Genomic DNA, 22462 nt, shown 5'->3' with positions numbered 1-22462 from the left:
GGGGGGGGGGGGGGTATTTGGGGGGCTAGTAGTGGGGAAGTCCAAGGGGGGATGGAGCATCCCTCGTGCCTCTCATCTCCCAAGGGACACGAAGAGGGGATGTTAGCAGTGCCGGGACCCCTCTAGAGCCCCCTGCCAGCCCTCAGCTTGCAGCCCCGCCTGTGCCTGGCTTTGCACGGGATGGAGGAGAGGGGATACACGAGGGAGTGGAGGGGGGGGGGGGGGGTCCTTTGGGGCTGGGGCTGCAAAACCCTCGGCGGCGGCGGGGCTGGGGAGGAGGGAGCCGAGCGGAGGGGACGGCCCCGGGCCGGGGGGGAGGCAGCTGCAGCGCGGGGGGGGGGGGGGGGGGGGCGCTGAGCCTCCCGGCGGGGCTGTGCGTGTGCATGTGTGCGTGTGCATGTGTGCGTGTGCGTGTGCAGGGAGGCTCCTGCCCTGCCAGGGCACATCTGGGCGCCGGGGAGCTGCGGGGAGGAGGAGAGCTCCGGAGCTGCGGGGCTGCGCGCAGCCGGGCGGCCAGGGGAGGATGCTGTGGTGGTAGGGGAGGGGGACCGGGGGTTGGGGGGTAGGGGGGGGGACGGGACAAGAAGGGGAGGGGGTGAGTGCGTGTCCCCCGCTGCCACACACACACACACACACACCCGGGCACACGCACACACGCGCGGCAGCCCGGGAGGGGCAGGCGCCTCCTCCCCGCAGCCTTAAAACCGGCCAAGTCCCCCCCGGCGGGGAGCAGCGGCGGCTCCCGGCGAGCCGCAGCCCCCGACGGGGCGACCCGGCCCCGGGATGCACCCCAACGGTTCTGCCCCCGGCGGCCCCCCCGGCCCGCAGCCCAGCGCCTTTACCAACGCCTCCAACCGCTCCGACCCGCTGCTCCCCAAAGGGCCCGACGAGGAGGACCTGGACGTCAACACCGACATCTACTCCAAAGTCATGGTGACCGTCATCTACCTGGCCCTCTTCTTGGTGGGCACCGTGGGCAACTCCATCACGGCGTACACGCTGGTGCGCAAGAAGTCGCTGCAGAACCTGCAGAGCACCGTGCACTACCACCTGGCCAGCCTCGCCTTCTCCGACCTCCTCATCTTCCTCCTCTGCATGCCCATCGAGCTCTACAACTTCATCTGGGTCCACCACCCCTGGGCTTTTGGGGGGGCCGTCTGCAAGGGCTACTATTTCCTGCGGGACGCCTGCACCTACGCCACGGCGCTCAACATCGCCAGCCTCAGCGTGGAGCGCTACATGGCCATCTGCCACCCCTTCAAAGCCAAGAGCATCATGTCCCGCAGCCGCACCAAGAAGTTCATCAGCTGCATCTGGATCGCCTCCTTCCTCCTCGCCATCCCCATGATCTTCACCATGGGGGAGATCTACTTCAAGAACCAAGATCCGGACTCCCTCGTCTGCACCGCCATCGTGGACACCTCCACGCTGAAGACGGTCATCCAGGTGAGGAGCCAGGCGGCCGGGGATCCTGAGCGGTTGGGGTCGGGCAGCCGCCTCCTTCCCCAGGCTCTGATAGCCCAAACTTGGCAGAGCCAGGAGGGGAACGGGGAGCTGGGACCGGGGGGAGCCGGCTTGGGTAGGGGGGACCCTGGCAGCCCTGATGGGACAGCCTGGCTTGGGGTGGCAGCAGGGGCTGGGGGCTCAGGGGGCAGCTCTGCTCGCTGTGAGCCTGCACAGGGGTTAATCCTGCACTAGGATAAATCCCACATGGGGTTGAAACCAACCCGAGCCAGTGCAACCCCCCCCCCCAGAGCAGCTGTCCCAGTACAGGCAGTGTGTGGAGCCCACCCGGTCCTGGAGCAGGACCCCCCTGTGCCGCACACCCAGGGGTACCCCGGTCCCCGCTCCGCCGTGGGGCCACTGCCCCAGGAGCAGCGCAGCAGGAGCGCTCGGGGGCTCCCCAAACTTGGCAGCTCATCGCCAGAAAAATGCACAGATCTCCCCCCCCCCCCCCAGCATCGCCTCAAGCTCCTCTCCTCCGGCTGGAAAGGGGCCAGCAGGAGCAGGGGAAATAAAACCGCCTCTCCTCCCCCTCCCAGCTCCTTGGGTTGATCCACAGCTCCATTCCTCTGCGTAGCACCAGACCCCGATGTCAGAAAGTTTTGGGTGCAAGCATAGGCTTCGGAAAGAAACGGCATCTTCAAAGCCAGCAGCTGGTGTTTTGGCTGTTTCAGGGAAATCCATAGCTGGTTTAGCTAGCAGACCCCTTCCCGAGTTCAGGAAGGCTTTGCTGGTCTCCACGCACTGCTAAATCGAACACTCCCAGGCGTGGAAAGGATTTCAGCGTCAACACTTGCAGCGCTCCGGTGCTCTGAGGGCTCGAAGCATTTGTTCACTGGAGCATTAGGCTTGAAAAATGTAAGAGGAGTGGAAGGAGAGGCGGAAAGAGCAAGACGCCGATCTCCATAGCTCCTTTGCTGCCAGGCTTACATGTGATAGCTCCTCAATCTTTTATTTGGAACATGAATATTAGGTGGGTTTAATCAGTAGCCAATTAGAGTTTAAAACTGCAAGTGTACTAACGCCTTTGAAATGTTCCTGCAGCCAAAGGGAGGGAACGTAAATGGAAACAAATCAGAATCCTTTCTCCTGCTAAAAGGGGGGCGAGGGTACAAGCGGGTAGGTTTAAGCCCGGAGCCGTTAGATGTTTAAGCATGTCTCTCCAAGTTTCCCACCACTGCCCCCATAACCAAAAGCACTGAATTCCCTCTGAATGTTGTCCTGGTACCTAACTTTCACCTTGAGATCCTGGAGGCTGTATTTCTCCTGTACATGCTCTGTAGTTTTTGCCAGTGGCAGCCCAGCGTGCCTAACCCAAATTCTCTATTCTCTGAGGAGACGTGAGCCATCTGATTTGCGAACAATGTGGTTGAAATGCATTATTTCCACTCATCTCCCTTTTAGGATTAAACTCCTGCTCTGTGTTAACATGATAGGGCTAAAGAGAGCGGATTATTTCCTAGCTACGTCTTCGGAGATTACAGTTTAAACAATTCTCAACACATTTTACAGTCTTGCTATTGTTCAGGATCTACCTTGTCCTGCTGCCCAAGTAAGAAGTAGGCAGACGTGAATGAATAACACGTGAACTTTGCCTGTGGGCTTTTCCTTGTGTGTTTTATTTTAAGTTCACTTGTGATTTAATTTAAAAGTAAAAAGAAGGAGGCGATTACTGGGGGGAGCTATGGGGAGGTGGACACCATACCTTTCCTTCTCAGGGTATCTGGTTAGAAACGTGGCTTTGCTTATTGGGAAGCTTATTTAAGGGCTTGGGCTCGTTCCCCCAAGCTCTGAAGGAGCACACGCACAGTGTGAAGCAGGGCCCGGGCCGGGGAGGGCTCCGGAGTGAATAAGCAAAGCAGCTGCAAGTCAGGTCTGAAGGGCATTAATGGAAACCATCGCACAGCGTGTGGTCGGGCATTCTCACCTCGTACGCCATGCAGAGGTTTAAAAAAAAAGACAAATAATGGAAGACCTGTGAGAAAGGGCAGTGGTGATGCGGGAGAGTGGTGCGCAAAGGTCCTGCAGCTTGGAAGTCGGAGCCCTTGACTTTTGCAGAGGATTGAAGCTGCTTTAGAGCAGGTCTCTGCATCTCTTTGCGTTCATTTTCTGTCCTTAATTAAGCGGAGCAGTGATACACTTGCTCAAGCTGGCAAATCTCTGGTAATAAATCACTCAACATATTTCACTCTTCCTGTTTGGCATACTGTCTAAAGCAAATCGGGATGTTTTTGGAAACCATCAGTTCTCCGAGAGGTTTTATTTGGTGACTGACTGCAAGCCAGTCCCCGAACAGAGCAAATGTAGCCATTTATAGACTCGGAGCCCACTCAGAGCTCGGATAAGCCCAGGAGAACGCTCCTCCCTGGACTGGAACAGCCTTCCCAGGATGAACATTTGAGGGTATTAATTTAAGTCTCTCTTTGAAAAGATTCCTCGCTATTGGCTTTGAATCTTTAGGTTTTAAAGGACGATCCCAAGGAAAGCTAGACTGTGCGGACAATTAGGTTCCTTTACAGTAAGAAAAAGAAGAGTAACTATTCAAACAACACTTGGCATATTAGATTTTTGCTCGTATGACTTAACTTGTACCACTAAAACTGCACAGCACCTGGAAGAAGCTATTACTGGTATTGTTTCAGTAATTACAGACCGCCCGGCGAAGCACACCCTGGTGAGCAGGCAGAGCACCGCGTACGACGTGCTGCGGCTGTCACCACGCCGAGCTGAGCCACGGGCACAGCCGGGCACCCAACAGCCCACCTCCGATAGCAAATTCTTTACGACAGCTCCGTGCCCCGGCTTTGGTTATCACCATCCTTGCAGCATCCTAAATCAGGCTGCGAAAACCTGGTTTGTTCTGTGCTCCCCAGCACCAAGCCTGCCTGTTCCTTCTCTTCGTTAGGGATTCTGCTTTGAATACTGGCATCGCTTTGGGGTATGGTGGCAGGAATAAGTCCATTATAGCTACATCATTTAGGTCTAGTTAACGCTTTAACTGGCAGACGTCCCCTCACGCACGCTGCAGCCAATTTTATGGTGTTTTTTTTCTTCCACACAAATTAAGCACTTCTCAAAGCCATTTCCATACAAGTAAATTAATGTTTTCATGCCACTTCAACTGGAGGAGGCTGTAAAAGCTACTCGTTGTGGCAGCACCAGACAAAAGAGTTCCAGGACGGAAGGAGATTGGTGCCCCGTTCCTTTGTGGGTCAGTATCTGTGGTTTCGGCTGTTGTGGTTTTGCTCTTGGCTCTGGGGAAGCTCCTCGGAGCAGGGGACGGCTGAGTGACTGCCCCACACGCTGCTAGCACCATGCACTCTCTGTCCTGTCTTTTAAAGAGGTCTTAATTTGAATGGCCAGAGAGTTGTGCAAATACCATTTTCCTTTAGTGCTTCTTACTGTCTTACCTTGACAGCTCTTCTCCAGAGAGGTCCTCAGCAGACCTGGGGAAACCGAGGAAGTTTAAAGAAGTACCCGCGATCCTGGTGCAGCTCCCAGCACCCAGCACAGAGTCAGGCAATTCCTTGACCTAAAATCTCAGGATTTTAATGAATCCTGGACTGGTTATAGAGGCAGTGGAGACAGGGTGCGGGCAGCTCCCTGCCAGCCCCTAACTCAATTCCCATCAGAGCTGTACCGTCCCGCAGCGTGGCCCAGCCTGGGCTCGGGTGGCATTGCTGCAGAACGTCCCCTAGACCACGGCAGGGCCATTTGCAACCTTTTGGTCTCAGCAGGGAAGTGCTTCCTCCTTCCTTTCAGAAGGCTCGCTGTTTACGGGACCTGGGCAGCGTGTCTGACACATGCTGGTGCTTTGTTGGCACGGCCAGCTGGTGTGAACCCGCTTATTAAAACACGTGGCAGCAGCCTCCACAAACCGTCACAGCTCCATCGGCTCCAGGTTGCTTGGTCCATAGGGCAACTTCTGGGAAAGCTCCCTGGGAGCTCCTGTGGCCCTCCTCACCGGTTTCGGTGGGCAGCTACTTCGACGCGGTTCTGCTCTGCATCAGCCCACCCTGCAGCTCCCCTCTTTGTTATGTTTGATGGAGCCTGCTCCCAGTTCTGCTGAGTTGTAGAGTAAATACTACCGCGCACGAAACAAGCGCCTGCCCAGGGAGGTCCTCTGCTTTCTTTCTTTCTTCTTGCGATGCCTTTGAAGGAGTGTGCCGATGGGCCTCAGACCTGGAGGGGATGGGACGGAAGGACAGGGCGCTGGAGCTGGGGGACGTGAGGTGCCCCAGACCTGTTCCCATGCTGTGACCTGTGCCTTGGCCGCCCGGAGTAGCCCCTTCTGGGAGCAGCTGCTGCCTGGCATGGATGCTTTGCTGACTCCACACGCACTTCCAAGGACATCTATTCAACTCCCATTACCTGAGAGGCCCAGAAAGTTTTTAATCTTGTGCACGGTGTCACAAACCCCTCCGTATGCCTTCGTGCAGTGAGGAGCACCCTTGGGACGCACGGGGAGCCCCCTGCCCCATGGGCGGTGTGGGCAGTGGGGCTGTGCCCACCACGTCCTGCATCCCCACAGGACACCCAGCGGGGCCGTGCGGGTAAATCTGGCAGGGCTCTCGCCGTAATACGTGAAAAACAGCCGCGCATAAAACCCAAGGGCTGAGCTCTCCCCGCGTTTGCTTGCGCGTCGTATCCAGGATTAGCCGATGGCCTCAGCTCAGGAATGCTGCGTTTATACCAGCGCTCGCTGCAGGAGCTGAAGTCGGCCTCTTTTCCTTAAGTCACAGCCAAAGTCCTGCTACGGCTTTTAATAACAGAACTGTTTTCAGTCACTCGCTACAGCTCCACACAGTGATAACCCCCCCCCAACTTGAGCCTGGCTGGCAGAACTATTTTGGCCACAGAGAACCCACGAAGGGTCTTTGCCCACTGGGCAAGCCCCCCCGGGTGCCGTTAGCCCCCGCGGAGGAAGCAGCGTGGGTTGGCACCTCGGTGGCAGGGCTGTGTCCGATGCCAGGTGTCCCATCAGGGCACGGTGCTCCTGTGGGTGCCGCCAGATAGACGAGAAAATGAAGGTGCTGGCGCTGGAGAGTGTCTGGATCCATCCCTGCAGTGGTGGAAAGATACCTGCCCCAGGGTGATGCCTGTCCGTGGCGGTTTGAGCATCCCTGAGGGGCTGCCTCTTCCCACAGGCTGCCCAGGGACCCAGGGGCTTTAATTCAGTCCGACTAATCCCCGGCCCTTTACACGATGGTCCGTCTTACAGCTAGATCTGAATTAAATAAGCTCCTGTGTTCGTTGCTTTACATAACCACTTGGCCTGCTGCGTTTTGCCAGTTCTTACATAATTTCTTCTTCTTTTTTTTTTTTTTTATTCACTTGATTTCTTTTTTCCTCCTCCCCCCCCCCCCCCCTTCCTGAGATGTCAGCTGGAGGGAATAAAAAGTGAGGAAATGTGGCCCATCAATTTAGCTTTTAGGTTTCCTCTTAACAGCAGTTTGTAAAGGCAGCAGAGATGAAGGTAATCTGGTGGTTCCTCTTCCCAGAGAAGGAAAAAAAAAAAAAAAAAAAAAAACCTCCAGCTGCCTTTAATCTTCTTCCAAATCATTTAAAACAGCTATTTAATTGTCTTCTCCCTCCTTCCTCCCTCCTTCCCCTTGAAGGCTTGCACTCTCAGCTCTGTGCCGCATCTGCTGGAGGCTCGCAGATGGCACTCTCGCTCTCTGATGTTTAGAAATGCTTCTGCGTCCTGCCCAAGGCACCCGTGATGGCAACGTCCTGCTACGGGACCCCCAGGTGGGTGCAGAGCTGGGTCTGGGCATCGGGGCTGCCGCCGTCACCTTTCCCAGCTGTGAGGCTGCTGAGGGCTGTGGCAGGATGGGTGCTGCTGTGCAGGGGGATGGCAGTGATGAGATGGGGGTTTGGTGGCCGTCCAGCCCTAAATCAGGTATGGTGAGATGGTGATACCGACAGCCCCAGTGCTGACATCCCTCTTTACCTTTGCTCTAAGCGGGTGAAGCTTGGGTATTACACCCCTGATCCAGCTGGTTGCTCTCCGGTATCAGCCACTCACCCCACGTGAAGCTGGAGGTGCTTCCAGCACCCATCTTCCCGCATCTCCGTACCCCGTGTCCCTCTCACAGCTTGGGCTGGCATGGCAGAGGAAAAGCAGATTACAAATTCTCACCTTTCCCAGCCTTTTTGCTGCCTTCGCACCAGTTGAACACCCTGTTGTCCCTTTTCTGGTGTGACCATCCAAGGCCAGCCCTGCCTTGGCTGCTGCTGCTGCCCCTGCAGGGACACATCCGAGCCGAGGGTCTCGCGCAGAGCTGCCCCCGCTCTTTGCCTCCTGTAGCTGCTGTTTCTTCAATCCCATTTCAAAGCATTGTAGGTGTGGGATTATAAAATAAGCTGATGATAAATCAGTCAAGCTGATGAGTTATTCAGGAAACAAGGGCTTGGAGATGGTTCAGGCAAGGTGGTAGTGATGTGGTGCTGACCATCTCTGGGGAGCAGAAGTTTTTGAGCTACTGTTTTCCAGTGTTTTCCTGCATTCACAGTATCTGTTGTTAAATCTGCTGTGGATGGGAGGGAAATAGCAGGGAGAGACTTTCATATCCCTGTACTCAAACACCTGCCAGGCACGTGTGTGCATGTCCATCCTCCTCCCTCTCTGGTCCACCAGGAACCTGCCCGTATTTTGATATTTCTCAGCGCAGAAAGTGTGCTGCTGGGCTTGGCCCCATGGGGGCTCCTTTTCTCCCAGGGAAAAAAAAAAATAGAGTGAACAAAGTCTCTTTAACAGAACTTTTGACTAAGAAAGTTCAGTGAGGTTTCTTTGAAACTTTTAATTTCTCAGGGACTAGAGATGATTGTCAGCTGAAGACAGCAGTCACAGAGATGAGATTTTCCTAGTGGAAAAAAAAAGTCTTTCTTATCTGAAAGGAAAGAAAACTCTCTCTTTTATGAAAAGTGCTCATGAAAAATCTAGAAGCACCTCTAGAGACGTGCCCCAGGCTCGGTGCTGGGGCTGGTGGTAGCGGTGCTGGTGCTGGCTCCAGCAGAGCCACCCCTCGCCCCTGTGCCCGCCGGCTCCTCGCCCACAGTTTGCACCCAGCCTGCGGATTTACATCTCCCCAGATGCTGCACCCGGTGCTGTAAATCTCCCTTTATAAAACCTTCCAGTTGTCCCTTTGCCAAGTGCGTTTCTAAATATATAGAAGACAGCCCAGACAGGGCTGGGAATATCATCTGATTTCAGCACCGTGCTCCCTTCTCTTTGCAAATGCCCGCTGGTGCTTCCTGCCAACTACTACTCCCTCTAGATAATAAAGAATAAATTTAGGGTTGCTGCTGCTAGAGCCAGCATGCGCTCTTGAAGCAAATGCTTTACCTTGCTTCGAGAGAAGCATTCCCCCTTCAGGGAGCTCCTCCATCGCAGTCTGCGCTGAAAGGAAGGAGATGAGCAAGCACTGTATATGGTGTGCTGCCCAGGAGAGCCCAGGGATCCTGGAAGCTCTTTGGGGGCCTTTGCTTCCACGAACTGGGGCAGCTCCACTTTAATCCTTCCCTGCCTTCCCCCTTGATGAAAAACACCAGGAGAGATCACGCTTCAGATGCTGCCAACACCCTGCCTCCTGCAGGTACGGGAGGACACCAGGTGTGGTTGGATTTACCACGTCCTGGAGCACTCCCCTGGCTTTTGGAGCCGGCAGGAGGGTTGCCTTTGCAAAAGGGTGAAGCCTGGCTGTCTTCTCTGCTAGATACCACCTTAGATAGCTGAAGGGTGGAGCTCTGCTTTCTGAGCAGGGGCTCCAGGAGAAACTCGCAGCCCATGTTCCCATGTTTCTGCCCTGCAATGAATCTTTGGTTGCCTTCCCAGCCCGGGCTGATGGGTCTTCTCCTGCCCTTGCAGGCTGAGCTGAGTAACTGTGGTCTCAGTACTTGGTAGGACTGCTCCCTTGGAGAACTTGTTTAATGAGTCCATAAGTACTTGAGCATGTTCAATACCAATTTAATATTAAATTGCATTTCACTGCTATTCTGTGAATTTTTCAAAACCACCTTATAAAAATGAAATGCACGCAGCCACTGGGAAAGTTTAGCTCGTTGCTTGCGTCATCCTATTGATTGCTCCTTCCATTTTATCCTTAAGGGGACAATTTATACATTTAATTTACTCTTTTCATTCAAAAGAGAAACTCATAGGAATGGCTTTCCCTCCCCAAAGCCCACAATTATTTTTTTTTAACCACTGTCAGTTATGGTCTTATGACTGCCATGCTTACATGTCCTTTAACTCCAAGTGTGTGATAAAGGACTGTAGGAGGGAAGGGAAATACAGCTCCAGAGCAGCCCAGGAGAGCTGGGGATGGAAGAATCCCTTCAAAGGGCAAAATTTTCTGCAGGCATGTGGCTAGAAAGTATGTCAGTGCGGAGAGGAGCAGGACACGCAGCCCGTCTGTTCATCCCGGTCCAGCCCCGAGACAAAGCAGTGCCGAGAGACAAATCCTTTAGCAGCAGAGGCTCCGAGACGCAGAAGAGTCAGGGAGAGACACTGGGGGAAAAAGCAGCAACAAAGAAAGTAACTGATAAGTTCACAGGCTCCTTTGAGATATGCCTTTTTTATTTTTTTCCCCAAAAATCGAATTGAATTTTCTTTGCTCTTGTCCTCAGCAGCACAAGAGGAGGTAGGCTCACTGCCTCATGGCTGTGTGGTTTTCCTGAAGAAAATCCCTAATGAGTGCATGGAGAAAGCAGAGGGCCCGGGTTTCATGTTTTTGTAGCAGGTTGGTTAAAAAAAAATAAGCTGGCAGGCTCCGAAAGCTGCTCAGGGAATTAGAGAGGGCTTAGTGGGCAGGGCAGCAGCCAGGAGGGCAGAGGGATGTGGTGCGACAGCGCAGCCACCGGCTGACTTCATCCCACACTGGTGCTCTCCTGCCTTTGTGTTGGTGCCACCAAGCTGAGCTCACCGTGGGGCACCAAGGCTGTTCCTGGAGCCCAAAGCAAGCCAGAAGAGCCCCAGGTCCTCCTGTCCTGCTCTGGGCTCCAGACAGTCGATCCCAGCCCAGCACACAAATCCAGCAGCCTCCTCCCCGCTGCCCTACAAAGCAAGGGGGGGCAAGCAAATCCCTTTGCTTCACACCCTGCACACTGCCCGGCCCTGCAAAACCCCTGTGCTGGCAGCTGTGATGGTGCAGCAGGCTTTGTGGGGAGCACCAGCACCTCTCAGGGCTGAATCTCCTGCAGCAGCACCCAGCCTTGCGCCGGGGCTTTGACTGCCATAACCAAGGGCTTCAGCTCTGCTTGGATATTTATGCAGTCAAACCCGTCTATTACTTTCTCCACTCTCAGGCCAAGAGCAGTTTCTGCAGTTACTTACCTAAAATATCCGATGAATTCGTCTCAGCGCCGTTTAGCACCAGCTTTGTTTTCCTTTTTGCCAGAAGAGCAGGACTGGCCGTGTCACTATAAATAAAATAGTCATTTATCAAATGAAAACAACCACGTACTTGAGGTATTTTGCTGAACTTCAGCTCCAACAAACCCCTCCTCTTTCCTGCCATGCAGCACCCACCACCAGAGCCTGGGCTGACACTGTAAGCCCCATTGAGGGGTTGCCTGACCCCAAAACGAGTTTCCCAGGGCACCAGTTGTGGAAGTTTCCTCCAGCGAGTTGGGCAGCCGACTGCATCTGCCCACTCCATTGGGACCAGCGCTCACACTGGAGTCTGCAGTCAGCAGCCGGACGGTATTTGACTTAACTATGGCCTTTAATTTATTTATAACTGCGTATCCAGCAGTTGATATCATATTTAATGCAAAGAACGTTCAAGCGAAATCCCCACTGAGAGGCACATTATGAAGATTAACAGCCTGGCTTTTCTATTACTCCGGTTTATACGGTGCTGATTTGCGCTTGGTGCTTTTTAGACACGTGCTAAGGATAGTTGAATCGAGTAACCTACATCTAAGGCTGCCATTCCACAAAAAAATCAGTGCTTTACATCCTGCTCTTGGTTCCACAGCCCAAGGAAAGGGCTTGAGGGATTAAAACCTCTGGGACATGCTGACATCCAGATAAGCAGGAGAGAAAGAGGAGAAAGCAGATGGGTATTGCACAAATGAGGGTGAATGCTAAATTTTGCAAAGGGCCATGCGGCCCTAAGCCAGGGGAAGGGGCCAGGCCCCCACAGCACCCTCGCCTCCCCCAGCAATGGGGGTGATGGGGACCTGCAAAGGTAAACTGCACTGATCCCGCAACGTGCCATCTGTGGGGGTTTTATTTCTTTTAATTACGTAGCCCATTTCCATTTTAGACGAGCTGTCGGGAAAATTAATCTCGCCAAGTTTAAGATGACATTGAACACATTCTCGTGCTCTGCACTTATCCGCAGCTGTTTTATCCCCTTATACATTCATGTGATGAATTTGTCAGGTGTAATGCTGTGGGCTCAGCACCTCGTTAGGGACTCTATTAATAGGATTGCGTCTGTCCTTCCACCTAGGTCCTTCTGGGTCCCTCCCACCCTCTGGAGAAGTGACCACCCTGCCCAGGTCTCTCCTTGTCCCATCACTCCTGAGCACATTCATGTGTCACAGAGGAGAAATGTGGCCAAACCTAAGAGCAGCTGCCCGGCCAGGAATCAGTTTGGGGTTTCTTTTTGCCGTGAATCAGGTTCGTGCTCCAGCTCTGCAGAGAAGCTGCTTCGGGCTGTGTGGTGCTGAATAATGCAAAGGGGCTTTTGCAGGTGGTTGGCTCTGCGACTGGTGCTGAGGCTGATTTTGGTGCCTGCCCTGCAGATTGCTGTGGAAGTGCAGTTCTGTGGTTCACAAAGGAAAGACACAAAACTCCGGGTTTAACCTGCCCCTTGGCTACTGCAAGCACAGCTCTTAGAGAAGAACACGCTGCTGAGCAGCTAAAGAGCCACGGCTGAGCGTATGGTGACCCAGAGAAAATGCTGCCTGGCTTCTTCATTCCTTTCAAACAAGTCCGGTTGGGAAAGGGAAAATTGCAGGGCATACTCTAGAGGTTTTTATCATATCATGTATTGCTGTAGCAAATTCCATCCCTTAAATATTGCCCAGGCAAAAATTGCCTTTAAGGCTCTCTGGAGCTGCCTTTCCTGTTGTGAGTTTATGTCCCCTGCTCGCACACAAAAAAGTCCAAAACCTCTCTGTTTCTTGATGGGAAGGTTGCTGGTTTCTTCTCCCTGCAATAATGGAAACTGTTGTTAAACTCACTGACTACTTAAGTGAAAAAAAATAACTAACTTAGTTTCAATTAAAAAAAAAAAAGGCAATAAGAAATCCTTTGGCAGCCTGTAAAAAACAGAAGTAAAGAGAAAAGGGCAGAAACAGGGCAAGAAATGACAGTTTTGTAGACCTCCTGCTGTGCAGAAGAGGCCTTTCTGCCTGTAAAACAAGGCTGGATCTCTCTCAGAGCAGCTCCTACCTCGCTCTGCACAGCTGTGGCTGGAGCACAGCCCAGCAGCTGCATGCCTGCTCCGCACCCTCCGTGGGATCACCTGGCCTGGCACAGGCAGGGACCATGCCCACCAGTGCCAAAAATCACAGCCATGCCTTCAAATCCAGCCCAAACACGCTGCAGGGTGGTTTTTCACTAATCCCATGAGAAGGGGCCAGCTGGAGTGATTTATGGGGCTTTTCCCATTTCCCAGTTTTATGGGGCTGGGACTGGTGGCTCTGGGGCCGGTGGCAGTGCCCGGCAGAGGTCAGTCCCTGACTTTCCCTGCAGGATGACACCGTGGGGCTGATGCCGTCCTGAGCAGTCCTCATGGCAGCAGAGAGCAGCTTGCTTTTAAGGACACGTGTATCGATCCAGCTGTAGAGATTATTTTGACTCATGCCCTGCGGGTACCGCTGATACAACCCCGAAGCCCAGCCGCAGATTTGCTGGGCACTAATTCCTTTCCAGCAGTGGATTTTCTTTCCCCTCTGGGAGGCTGATCCACAGCCCCGCTCCTTGCACCAAAGGAATACCTTGACTTTCAGGGCAAGATGTGTTTCTCTCTATTTCCATCCTACAAATCTCTCCCTCCCTGGTGTCACGCAGGGGCTGTTTAAGCCCTGCCGTGAGCTCCATGGGGTGCAAGGGATGCACAGCCTCTGGCCAGCTATTGCACGTGTCCTTTCTAGGAGAGAGACACCTGAAAATTGTTATCAGCAAACATGGAGCTGTGAGTTGTGACTTGCCAGCCTGGGACAGCAGTTGTTTTGATGGAGCTTTCACACCTTCATTTGATACCCTGGTAAAGTTTTTTTGGAGATAAAGGATCTAGCAAACAGGCCTTTTGTGTCCTGTCACAAAGAATGAATTGCAAAGACTGCTGAAGAAAGCAGAGTTATTATCCAGGGAGACAAGAAATTCAGCTGAAAATAAGCACGGCTTTGTCATTAGCAATTGGTGTTGCCATTAACAGTTCTAGCTGCAGCTTGTCAGGAATGTGGCTCCTGCAGAGCTGCTTGGGATGGAAAAGGGGGCAACTCCGGGATGAAATGTGCATTGGTCACCCCTAAAAAAAACAGTTTGTTCCAGGACTCACCCACAAAATGCTTCAGCTTTTCCTCCTGCTTACAAGACAGCATTCAAGAGAAGTGGGCTGGTTTTTGGGTGGCACGGGGCTGCTGCCCAGCCTCTCCCAGCTGCTGGGTGCAGTTCTGGGCTTGAAGATGAAGGAGACAAGCTTGCCTGGAGCACCACTATCAATCCCATGTCGAAAACGCACTGATAAAATAAACAGAGATTTCCCCGTTATTAATGCTGTTTAGATAACTTTGAAATGCTTATTATTCAAAGCAAATGAATTACACAACCTTTTTCCCTATTTTTGGCTCAAAAAGGAGGCAGTGAATTTCCTTTTTCAGCGCAGAACATTCGTGCTTTTCGCCACGATTCAGGGAACGGTTCTGCGCGTTGAAACCAGATGATTCACGGTGACACATCCTGTGTTGGCACAGGGCCTCATCCCAAAAGCCTCGATGCACCGTGCGGTCCGGGCTGCGCCTCTCCAAAATTTGGGCTTGCAGCTGCAGTGACCCTTGGGGAACCGTCGGCAAGGACCCGATCCCTGCACCACACGGGGAGACATCTCGCTGCTCACCTTGCAGTGATTTCAGATACAAGTTAGCATCGGAGCTGAGCAGGGCAGTCTTTCATTACCTCTCTTTAATTAAAGCACCTCCTAATTGGAGCTGTAGGGGTTTTTTTTTAATGCAGGAAGGGCAGGAGCGTTGGTCCCTGCCCCGAAGGCTGTCCTTGCTGCGCTGCGAGGAAAGTCCTTTCCCAAAGGAGTTGTTCGTGGCAGCTCTGCTGTTGGGCTCGCTCCTTCAGGCGTTACCTTCCCAAGTAATGACACGTGGCTCAGGAACTTGAGGCAGCTGTGACAGTACTGTTGTCCTCTAGCTTTTCCATTCCCATCCAATTAAAATGTTATTGTTTCACTTGTTTGCGTGCTGAATAAGGAGATAGGGACAGAGAGAGCGGCTGTTTGGTAACTTGTTGTCTGCAGAGGTAAAGATGAGCATGAATCACCCTGTCAAACTCCTGCTTTCTCTTTCCTTCTGGCTCTCTGACATCGAATTGCAGATAAAGGGGGAAAAGCCTGGGTGTCAGTGACACTCGATTTGCTTTTTCCCTTGGGTCTCGTGGAGGGATGGTGATGTGCCCTGGCAGGCTCTGGGGCGGTTGCTGGCTGCAAGTGAGCAGCATTTTGAGGAAGAGGGGAACTTCCATACCCAGCTGGTGCTGAGCTTTGGAATTTCAGGCGTGTGCAGCACAAAACTGGGGAAGCAGAGCAGCCCTGGGCTGCGTGGAGGCAAAGCCATGGCCCAGGCGCCCAGTGGAGAGCTGGGCACATGAAATGGGGGCGCAGGTGCAACAGGCAACGTGGCTGGGTTTTGAGGCTGGGAGCTGGAACCTGCCCATTTAAAGTCTCCCCTGCTCCAGGTGTGTCCGTAGCCCTGAAGCTTCACGTGTGCCTTTACAGGGTATTTTTAGCAAACGTCAGTTTAGCGAAGGTCGCAGAGAAGTAGAGCATCAGCGTGTGGAGGAGCTGTCATCCCGCTTCCAGTCTAGCAGGAGTAACACATTGACTTATTTATGAGCGCAGCCAGCTCCCTTCTCTCCGCGTCTAACAATCTGCTTTACCACTCCCAGCACAGGCAAATAATTTTACTGTCAACAACTTTGCCTTCTTAATAAAATCTAAAGGCATATTAAGCAAGATCTGAAGGAATTGGAAATGTTCGTGGATTATTACTTTTTTCATTCTTTCCAAAATATTCCACTCTTTCACTGTCTAAACCAACGAACAGCAGACACTGCTCTGGCCAAAAAGGAGAGAGAGGAAATTATTTTTCAAAGCATGAAGACTGCTGGATTGGCTGCAGCAGTTCCCAGAGGCTGTGCAAGCCTTGGGTTGTTAATGCAATGCTCACTTTCACCGATTTTCTGCTGGTTTGGATCTAGCTCCACCTTCCACCCTGGAAGGTGGGCTGGCAGGAGGGCGGCATCTCGCCAGCCCCAGCAGTTCCCAGTTTCCTTTCCATCTCTCCTGAGCTGCAACAGCAGCCCTTCCTTCTAGAAGTAACAGAGCCTGAGAGCACAGCAAACATCAAGCAATGAATCAACTTTGCAAGATAACGTCCCATACTTTGTACCCAGTAGGAGAAACTTAATCTGTTAACTGGAAAATGCCCGTGTCAAGAATGACTAATCTCAGCCCAGATGATACCTGGAAAATGAAGATATTTGGTGCTCCCTGCAAAGAAAGAGCAGGCGGATGCCTCTCAGTGTCACACTAGAAAGAAGATAAGAACAGCTGGAGGGAGGTGAAGGCAGAGGGCCATGAAGACCTGCGGCACCCACCTGCAATGTCCAAGGAAGTCCTGAAGCCTGGCGGTGGGTTTTCTGCCTGCGTTGGCGCTCATGAGGATGCCAGCTTGATTTCGTTGATTAGATTTTGACGTTACATCAAACAGTGCTTGCTGTATGAACAGTCCAGAGCCAGCTGGTCAGGGCAATGTAGTTAAGGCTGTCAACCACCAAGATGGGCTTGGCTGAAACAACGGAGATTCGAAGCTAAAATGTCTTCGTGCTTCATCGATAGAATTATTTTTTTATGAAAAATGCCAGCTCTCGTTAAACAATTGTCTGTCATAATTGTCTCTAAAGGTGTCATTACCGAGGAGTCAGCTGTCACTTGCACAGACGTACTCGTGGAGATGTCTCTGCCTAATTGTGATGAAATGGCCCCGCACAGCATTGCTGCAGGACAGAGAAACAGCCCTGGGGTGCACCGAGGGGTGTCACAGCTCGGTGCTGGCTTTCCCCAGATGCTGGTGGTGTCTCCGGGCTGCTGTGGCAGGAGATGTCGATCCTCCCTTGCCCTTAGCCATTTTCAGTGCTTGTCGCAGGAAAACCAGGCTCAAACACTGCAGAGATGCAGCAGCACTCCTGCCACTCATTCTCCTTCATCCTCTCTCTCCACTGGAGATGTTACTCTTTCACTCGGGAGAACAATGGGTTTTGTGGCTTTGGAGTGAAATAATTCACGATAAAAGGAAAAAAATAATGTGTTTGGATCAAACCAAGAAGAAAGATTTCAGAAATTTTGCAGAGATGGGAGAAACAAAGCAATTAGTTTGGGGTTGACCTACAGCACTTTGTTTGTGAATAAAGCATTTAGTTTGAGCTGAGGTGAAATACTTTTCTTCCTGTTTGGCTTATAACCCTTCCTTCTTTTTTATTTAGTTTAGGACAGTTCTGAAATAAAGCAGAAGTTCAGCGTGTTTTTTCACTTAATACGCTGAAACGAAATGTGTTAACATTTGTCTCAAAACACTGCAAGAGTTCAACATTTCCCCCCTTTTTTTCTTGTCAAGACTGTTCGTTGAATTTAACCTGAATCCTCAAGCAGCTTTTGGTCTCCTTCCAAAAACTCGCTGTTCATCAAATTCACCAGTCTCCGGAGAAGATGAGCTGCCTGTAACTCCTGATCTTTGAGCAAGGGCAGAACCGTGCACCTTCAGCTTGGGACTCCCCATCCCTTGGCATCAGCCTTCGCCCTGCGTGTCCTGCTGAGGCTCCCCGCGTGCTGCAGCCCGTTTCAGCAGCTGCCTTCCATGGGAGGGGGCGAAAAGACACAGCTTTTGCAGCAAGGGTGCACAGGGCAGCTACCCACAGCTGCTAACGCGGGTAGGACAGGCTTCAAGGGGCACAAGGTTTGCCCTTCCACTTAATCCTGGCAATTAAGGGCTGTCGGTTATTTGCATCTCCTCACAGGACAAAGACATTTTTCGGGTGTTTTTGTAATGCGTGTACCTGCAATTTGCTCGGTCCTTTTTTCAGCTTCTCTTTGCGTTATGACAGCACACAATATAGCCGTAAATGCTCAAAGCTTTTAAATTATACAAGCAGATCGTTCTGGTTATATTTTTCATACAGCTCTCAGTGTCTCATTGCACTGAGTCAAAGCATGTCTGCCTGGGCTTCATCAAACACTGAGCCAGGTTCCACTTCTTTTAAGCATTTCAATTAATGCATAATAAATAAGTAAACAAAAACATAAATTTTCCCCTAAAAGTTAGGCGCAGCCTTCTTGGCATTGTCTCTTGATTCATTTTGTTTAAAGTATTGGTTTTCTAGCGTACCCTTTTTTTAGCCTGCTCATGTTCCTTCCCTGCTAAAGATCAAATGTTTTCCCTCGTCTGTGCCAGGTTTATACCAGAGAGATCCTGCAGGAAGGGTATTTAATAAGCTCCCTAATAGGTTCTAAATATAATAATCCAAATAGCACTCAACTGGCTGGTGCCTCTCCCTCTTTACGTTTGGTTCGGGCTCTTTATTTTTGCTCAGAGGTTGTGCAAGAACTCTGACCGTATCATTAACCATCAGACAAATCCCCGTTTTCATCTGTACGATTCCTGCTTTACCGAGGGCTGAGCAGCAGAGCAGAACCTCTGCATGCTTTGTGGATGAGCCCCAGACAGGTCCCCGCCTGTGCAACGTTTCAGTGCGCTCCGTCGGGTTTGAACTCTGCCTTCAGAATTAAAGCCGTCCCTGGTATTACATGCATGTGTTTTGAGCAAAAAGCCATCTCTTCATGCAAGAGGAGGAAAGATCAGAGAAGGTGGTTTGGAAATTAAACTGAAAGAGCCATTGCAGGTCTGGCTGCTTGTGGCAGCTGAGCCTGCAAAGAGACCTGGGTCGAGGCTGAGCGAGGAGCGACCTACGCTTCCCAGCTCCCTTGTAGAAGCTGTGAAGCTGGTAAAGTGGTTAGAGCTGCATAACCCTGTCCTTGTGGCTGTGCTTTTCCAAATTAAGCTGTGCAGGAAGGTAAAATGAGTTAGATGTGTAAGTAAAGAAGAGCTATTTTCAATAATAAGCTGGGTGCTATCAAAGGAGGATGACAGCATGGTTGGGGTTGGGGATAGAAAGTTCCTATATCAACAGATAAAAAGGAGAATATCAAGTAGGATTAATATCAAGATTAGAGAGAAATGAAGGTAACCAGAAACAAACCCTGTAAGATTCAGATGATCAAGGAAGACAATGAGAGAAGGCAGGAGAAGCACACCTTGGTGTGGGGATGTCTGGATCCAGGTGACCCAGCTTCGATGCCTTGTCTGGGTGAGCACAGAGGCAGCTGCGTGTCTAAAAAAATACCCAAAGGAAAACATTTGCAGCAGTGGTAAAGGGATGCAGAGCAAATCCTCCAGGCTGGCTGAGGTCTGGCACTGCTCTAGTGCTTGTCCTCTTTGCTGACGATCACTCACATATTGATCGTAAACAGCAGCCCAGCAGGGAGTTGGGTCTTGCAAACGTTTAATTTCTATCTTAAAATCAAGCGATGCCTCTCTGAGCTGGTAATTCAATACAAGCTGAACGGAGGGAATGACTCACATCAGCGGCTCCCATTGCCAACGGCTTTACCTGCAGAGCTTCACCTTTGCCTGCTCACTGGAAGGGCATCGGACATGAAGGAAGCAGCATTTACATCCTTGCTTACACCTGGTTTTGAAGACACGTAGAAGGCAAGAAAGAATCAGAAGGGAAATGTGCTGCTACTCGTGTTGCTTTGCCCACAGTGTTCCTTGCTGAGCCCTGCTTAGCTGAGATGCTGTGAGCCACGGCTTCACGAGATCAGGGGTCAGGGTGTAACAAGCACTCGCCTTCATCCTTGCTCCCCCTGCTCCAGCACCCTTGCTTCCCCTTTTCTTTTTCTCCTTTTTTTTTTTTTTTTTTCTTAAAGGACACGGATGTTTTAATTTCCACAGCTTGGTTTCAGAGTGAGCAACATACGGCAATTAGAAGAGTTGCTTTTCCAAGGTACTGCAAATTCATTTAAACAACTACAGGCTTTGCTTGCAGGCCAAATTCCCTCTGTATTGGTGCAATGGCACGCGTCTTTTCCTGAAGTCTACATATTGCTTTATTCATTTATAATATCCACGTATTCAGCCTGCCAGCCTGGCATTTCAGCTCCCTCGTGGATCCTTTTATTGCCTTTAGTCAAAGCAATATTACGCGGGAGTTAGATTGAGGTATGGAAAGTCAGACTTTCCAGGTCACTTTAAGGCTTTATTTAATAATAAACCTTGCTAGAAAACAGAGGAAGGCATTGTGAAAATGCTTGCGAAGAAGAGGTTTAGATCAGATCTAGTTATTTTCTACCTCAGTTTATTAACTTGAAAAAAAGGAATAATAAAAACTTTCTCGTACCCAGAAGGGAATGGATGGTTTTGCTTAATGAACCACATAATGTCTTTGTCCATAAAATGCTGAATAAATTTGACTTCCTTCCGCCATTTCAGTGCTATGTATGCTGCTCTCTCTCCATGAAAATTCATCACAGTACCTGAACGCTGAGAGCTAATGAGAATTCTCTGCACTTAAAGGGCTGAAATTAAAATATCGCAATTACCGAAGTATCTTCCATTAGATGGAATTATTTATGAGAACTTGTCACTTAAAAGACTCTCGGTTTTTACTGATTCAGAAATCAAAAAGTTTAAGGCTGTTGTCATATTTTTTTTGCTACCAGCCTGACACGGGAGCTTCTCTTCCTACGTTGCAGAGAGTTGTTTGGGAGAGCAGAGCACAAGATTTCTGACATCTCCTTTATCCACTCTAGCTCAAGTGGAGTCTCTCAAAACACTTCAGAGCTGTAGAGCTTCATCCTCACCAGTTTTGATGCTCATCCTTCTCAAGACCAGTCCTTCATGGGGGGCGAACCTAGAAAGACTGAAATGTATTGTCCTGACACTGAATTTAGGGGAACACCACCCCACCAAATAATTACACTTTTCAGTATTTCTGGCAGAGACAAGCCTGAACTCAAAATCCCAGATCTTTTATGTCCCTGCTCACATCCTCAAAACTTGGAGGGCTCATTTTATAAGGCCAGTCTTATCCCAGCTGAATAATTCACCCTTGTTGTAACTTTGGGCAGCATCAGAATTTCTTTTTGACCTGAAGAAGAAAATATTCGAAGTGCTTCTGGAATCCATTGTGAGGCAGGATTTTGCCTGCAGAGAAAACACCCGTTGTTAGAATAATGAACTGAGAAGCACACAAGCAAACAAAAAATATTGGCTAGCAGGTCCTTCTTTTATTTCACGTAGGAGCAGACACCTCGGTTATACATCAGAAAATCAATGTGAGTGTGACTTGCCTGCTAACTGGTCAGCAAGAGTGAGTCAGCTTGGTCCTTGTGGTGCAAAGCTGCTAAGGAAGGTAAGGATGCTGTCACCCACAGGCCCCTGGCAGCAAGAGAGGCACCTAAAGGCCTAAAGGGGTGCGGGGGAGCTGAAGGACATCCTCACGTGCCATAAGAACAGTATTTGCTGTGGTCAGTCTTGAGTTAGTTAAAGCATTGGCAGTGGCTCGTCTCAGATGTAGCTGCTTAAATATATTTCTTGGTTTAAGGGTAGGAGAGGTCACTGTAAAGCTTGGTGGATTTTTTTTTTCCTTTTTCATTAGCCTTTTGCAAATAGAGAGATTTTTGAGAAGTGAATAGTGATACCGCTGTTTCTCCAGCCCTGCCTTGCTGTTGAAGGGAGAAAAAAAGCCTGGACAAACTAATTGCATTTCAAGGTACCAGATACAAAAAGTCATCGGTCACGGAAAGGAGGAGAATGTTTCCTGAGCAAGCCAATTTGCCCTTTATTGAGGCAGACGTGTGCAGGTATGTGCCTTCAGCTGGGGGCTGTGAGCACAGCCAGGCATGGGTATATACACATATCTATATATGTGTATATACATGTATACATGTAATATCCATGTATATACATGTAATATACATGTATATCACAGCCAGCCTTCAGCTGGGGGGCTCCTTCCTTAGCGTTAGATAGCACCAAACAGAAACATGGGCTGTCAGCCTGCTTCTTGGTAGCAAAGCCAGGTGCTCCCAATAAAACGGCCTCCATCTCCCTGTGCTTGTTCTGAAACCGGTTTTGAGAAGTGGATTAAAAAAATTAAGGACTAAATACTCGATTCTTGGCTATGAATATTTATGGCAATATTGGACTTGCAAATTTAAGGTAATTTAAATGTCAAAACCGGTGTAAAGTCTTTCCTTTGGAGGATAAGTCAGAGAAAATTAATCTTGATTACAAGTCATAACATAGGGAAATTAGCATCTTAGGGCATCAGTGATAAACACTTCTGTACTATCCTCTTTATATGCCATGTACTTTACAAAGATAAGAATTAATTTTAATAAAAAAATCACCCCTTAATTAACCAGTTAGGTAATTAACAGGGAAATCCTGGTTGCATGCATAACACTGTGATTATTTCATCTTGCTAAATCACCTCCTCTTCTGCAAGGACTCTGCCTCCACAGCTGTTTGGAGAGGAAAAGTTTCTACCTGAGATTGACTCTTCTTGTGTCTGGGAGACCTGCCTTAGGGATAAACGCAGTGATTTTTACCATGAATTTCTCGTGCTTAAAAAGGAAATGATTTTAGTTAATGC

At 50.4% G+C, this 22462-nt stretch overlaps 1 protein-coding gene and 2 long non-coding RNA genes across 5 annotated transcripts in view; 1 reads left to right on the top strand and 2 right to left on the bottom strand.

Moving 5' to 3' along the window:
* Window positions 1-576: 576 nt before the first annotated feature.
* NTSR1 (neurotensin receptor 1) overlaps window positions 577-22462 on the top strand; it is a 48782-nt gene continuing 26896 nt past the window's right edge. Inside the window, exon 1 of the mRNA XM_013188883.3 lies at window positions 577-1446. Within this exon, the coding sequence (XP_013044337.3) occupies window positions 784-1446 (663 nt within the window). The 5' untranslated portion in view covers window positions 577-783. The remainder of the gene's footprint in view (window positions 1447-22462) is intronic.
* Window positions 4592-16471, bottom strand: LOC136786488 (uncharacterized). Of its 3 annotated transcripts, none has more exons than XR_010825320.1 (4): window positions 14025-16471; window positions 12080-12671; window positions 10841-10926; window positions 4592-10015 (listed from the first exon to the last, which is right to left on the bottom strand). It is a non-coding gene; the product is annotated as an uncharacterized lncRNA (long non-coding RNA). The 3 variants fall into 3 exon arrangements; XR_010825321.1 differs by having other exon boundaries at window positions 10841-12671; window positions 14025-14206; window positions 14296-16471; XR_010825319.1 differs by having other exon boundaries at window positions 10841-12671.
* Window positions 16505-22462, bottom strand: part of LOC106040788 (uncharacterized) — an 88840-nt gene continuing 82882 nt past the window's right edge. The window contains exon 6 of the long non-coding RNA XR_010825322.1: window positions 16505-21009. This is a non-coding gene — a long non-coding RNA (uncharacterized lncRNA). The remainder of the gene's footprint in view (window positions 21010-22462) is intronic.

This window comes from Anser cygnoides, chromosome 16 (assembly GCF_040182565.1).
Source record: "Anser cygnoides isolate HZ-2024a breed goose chromosome 16, Taihu_goose_T2T_genome, whole genome shotgun sequence".
Taxonomy (NCBI): Eukaryota; Metazoa; Chordata; class Aves; order Anseriformes; family Anatidae; genus Anser; species Anser cygnoides.
Note: the sequence above shows the minus strand (reverse complement) of the source record. Positions and strands in the feature narration are given on the sequence as shown.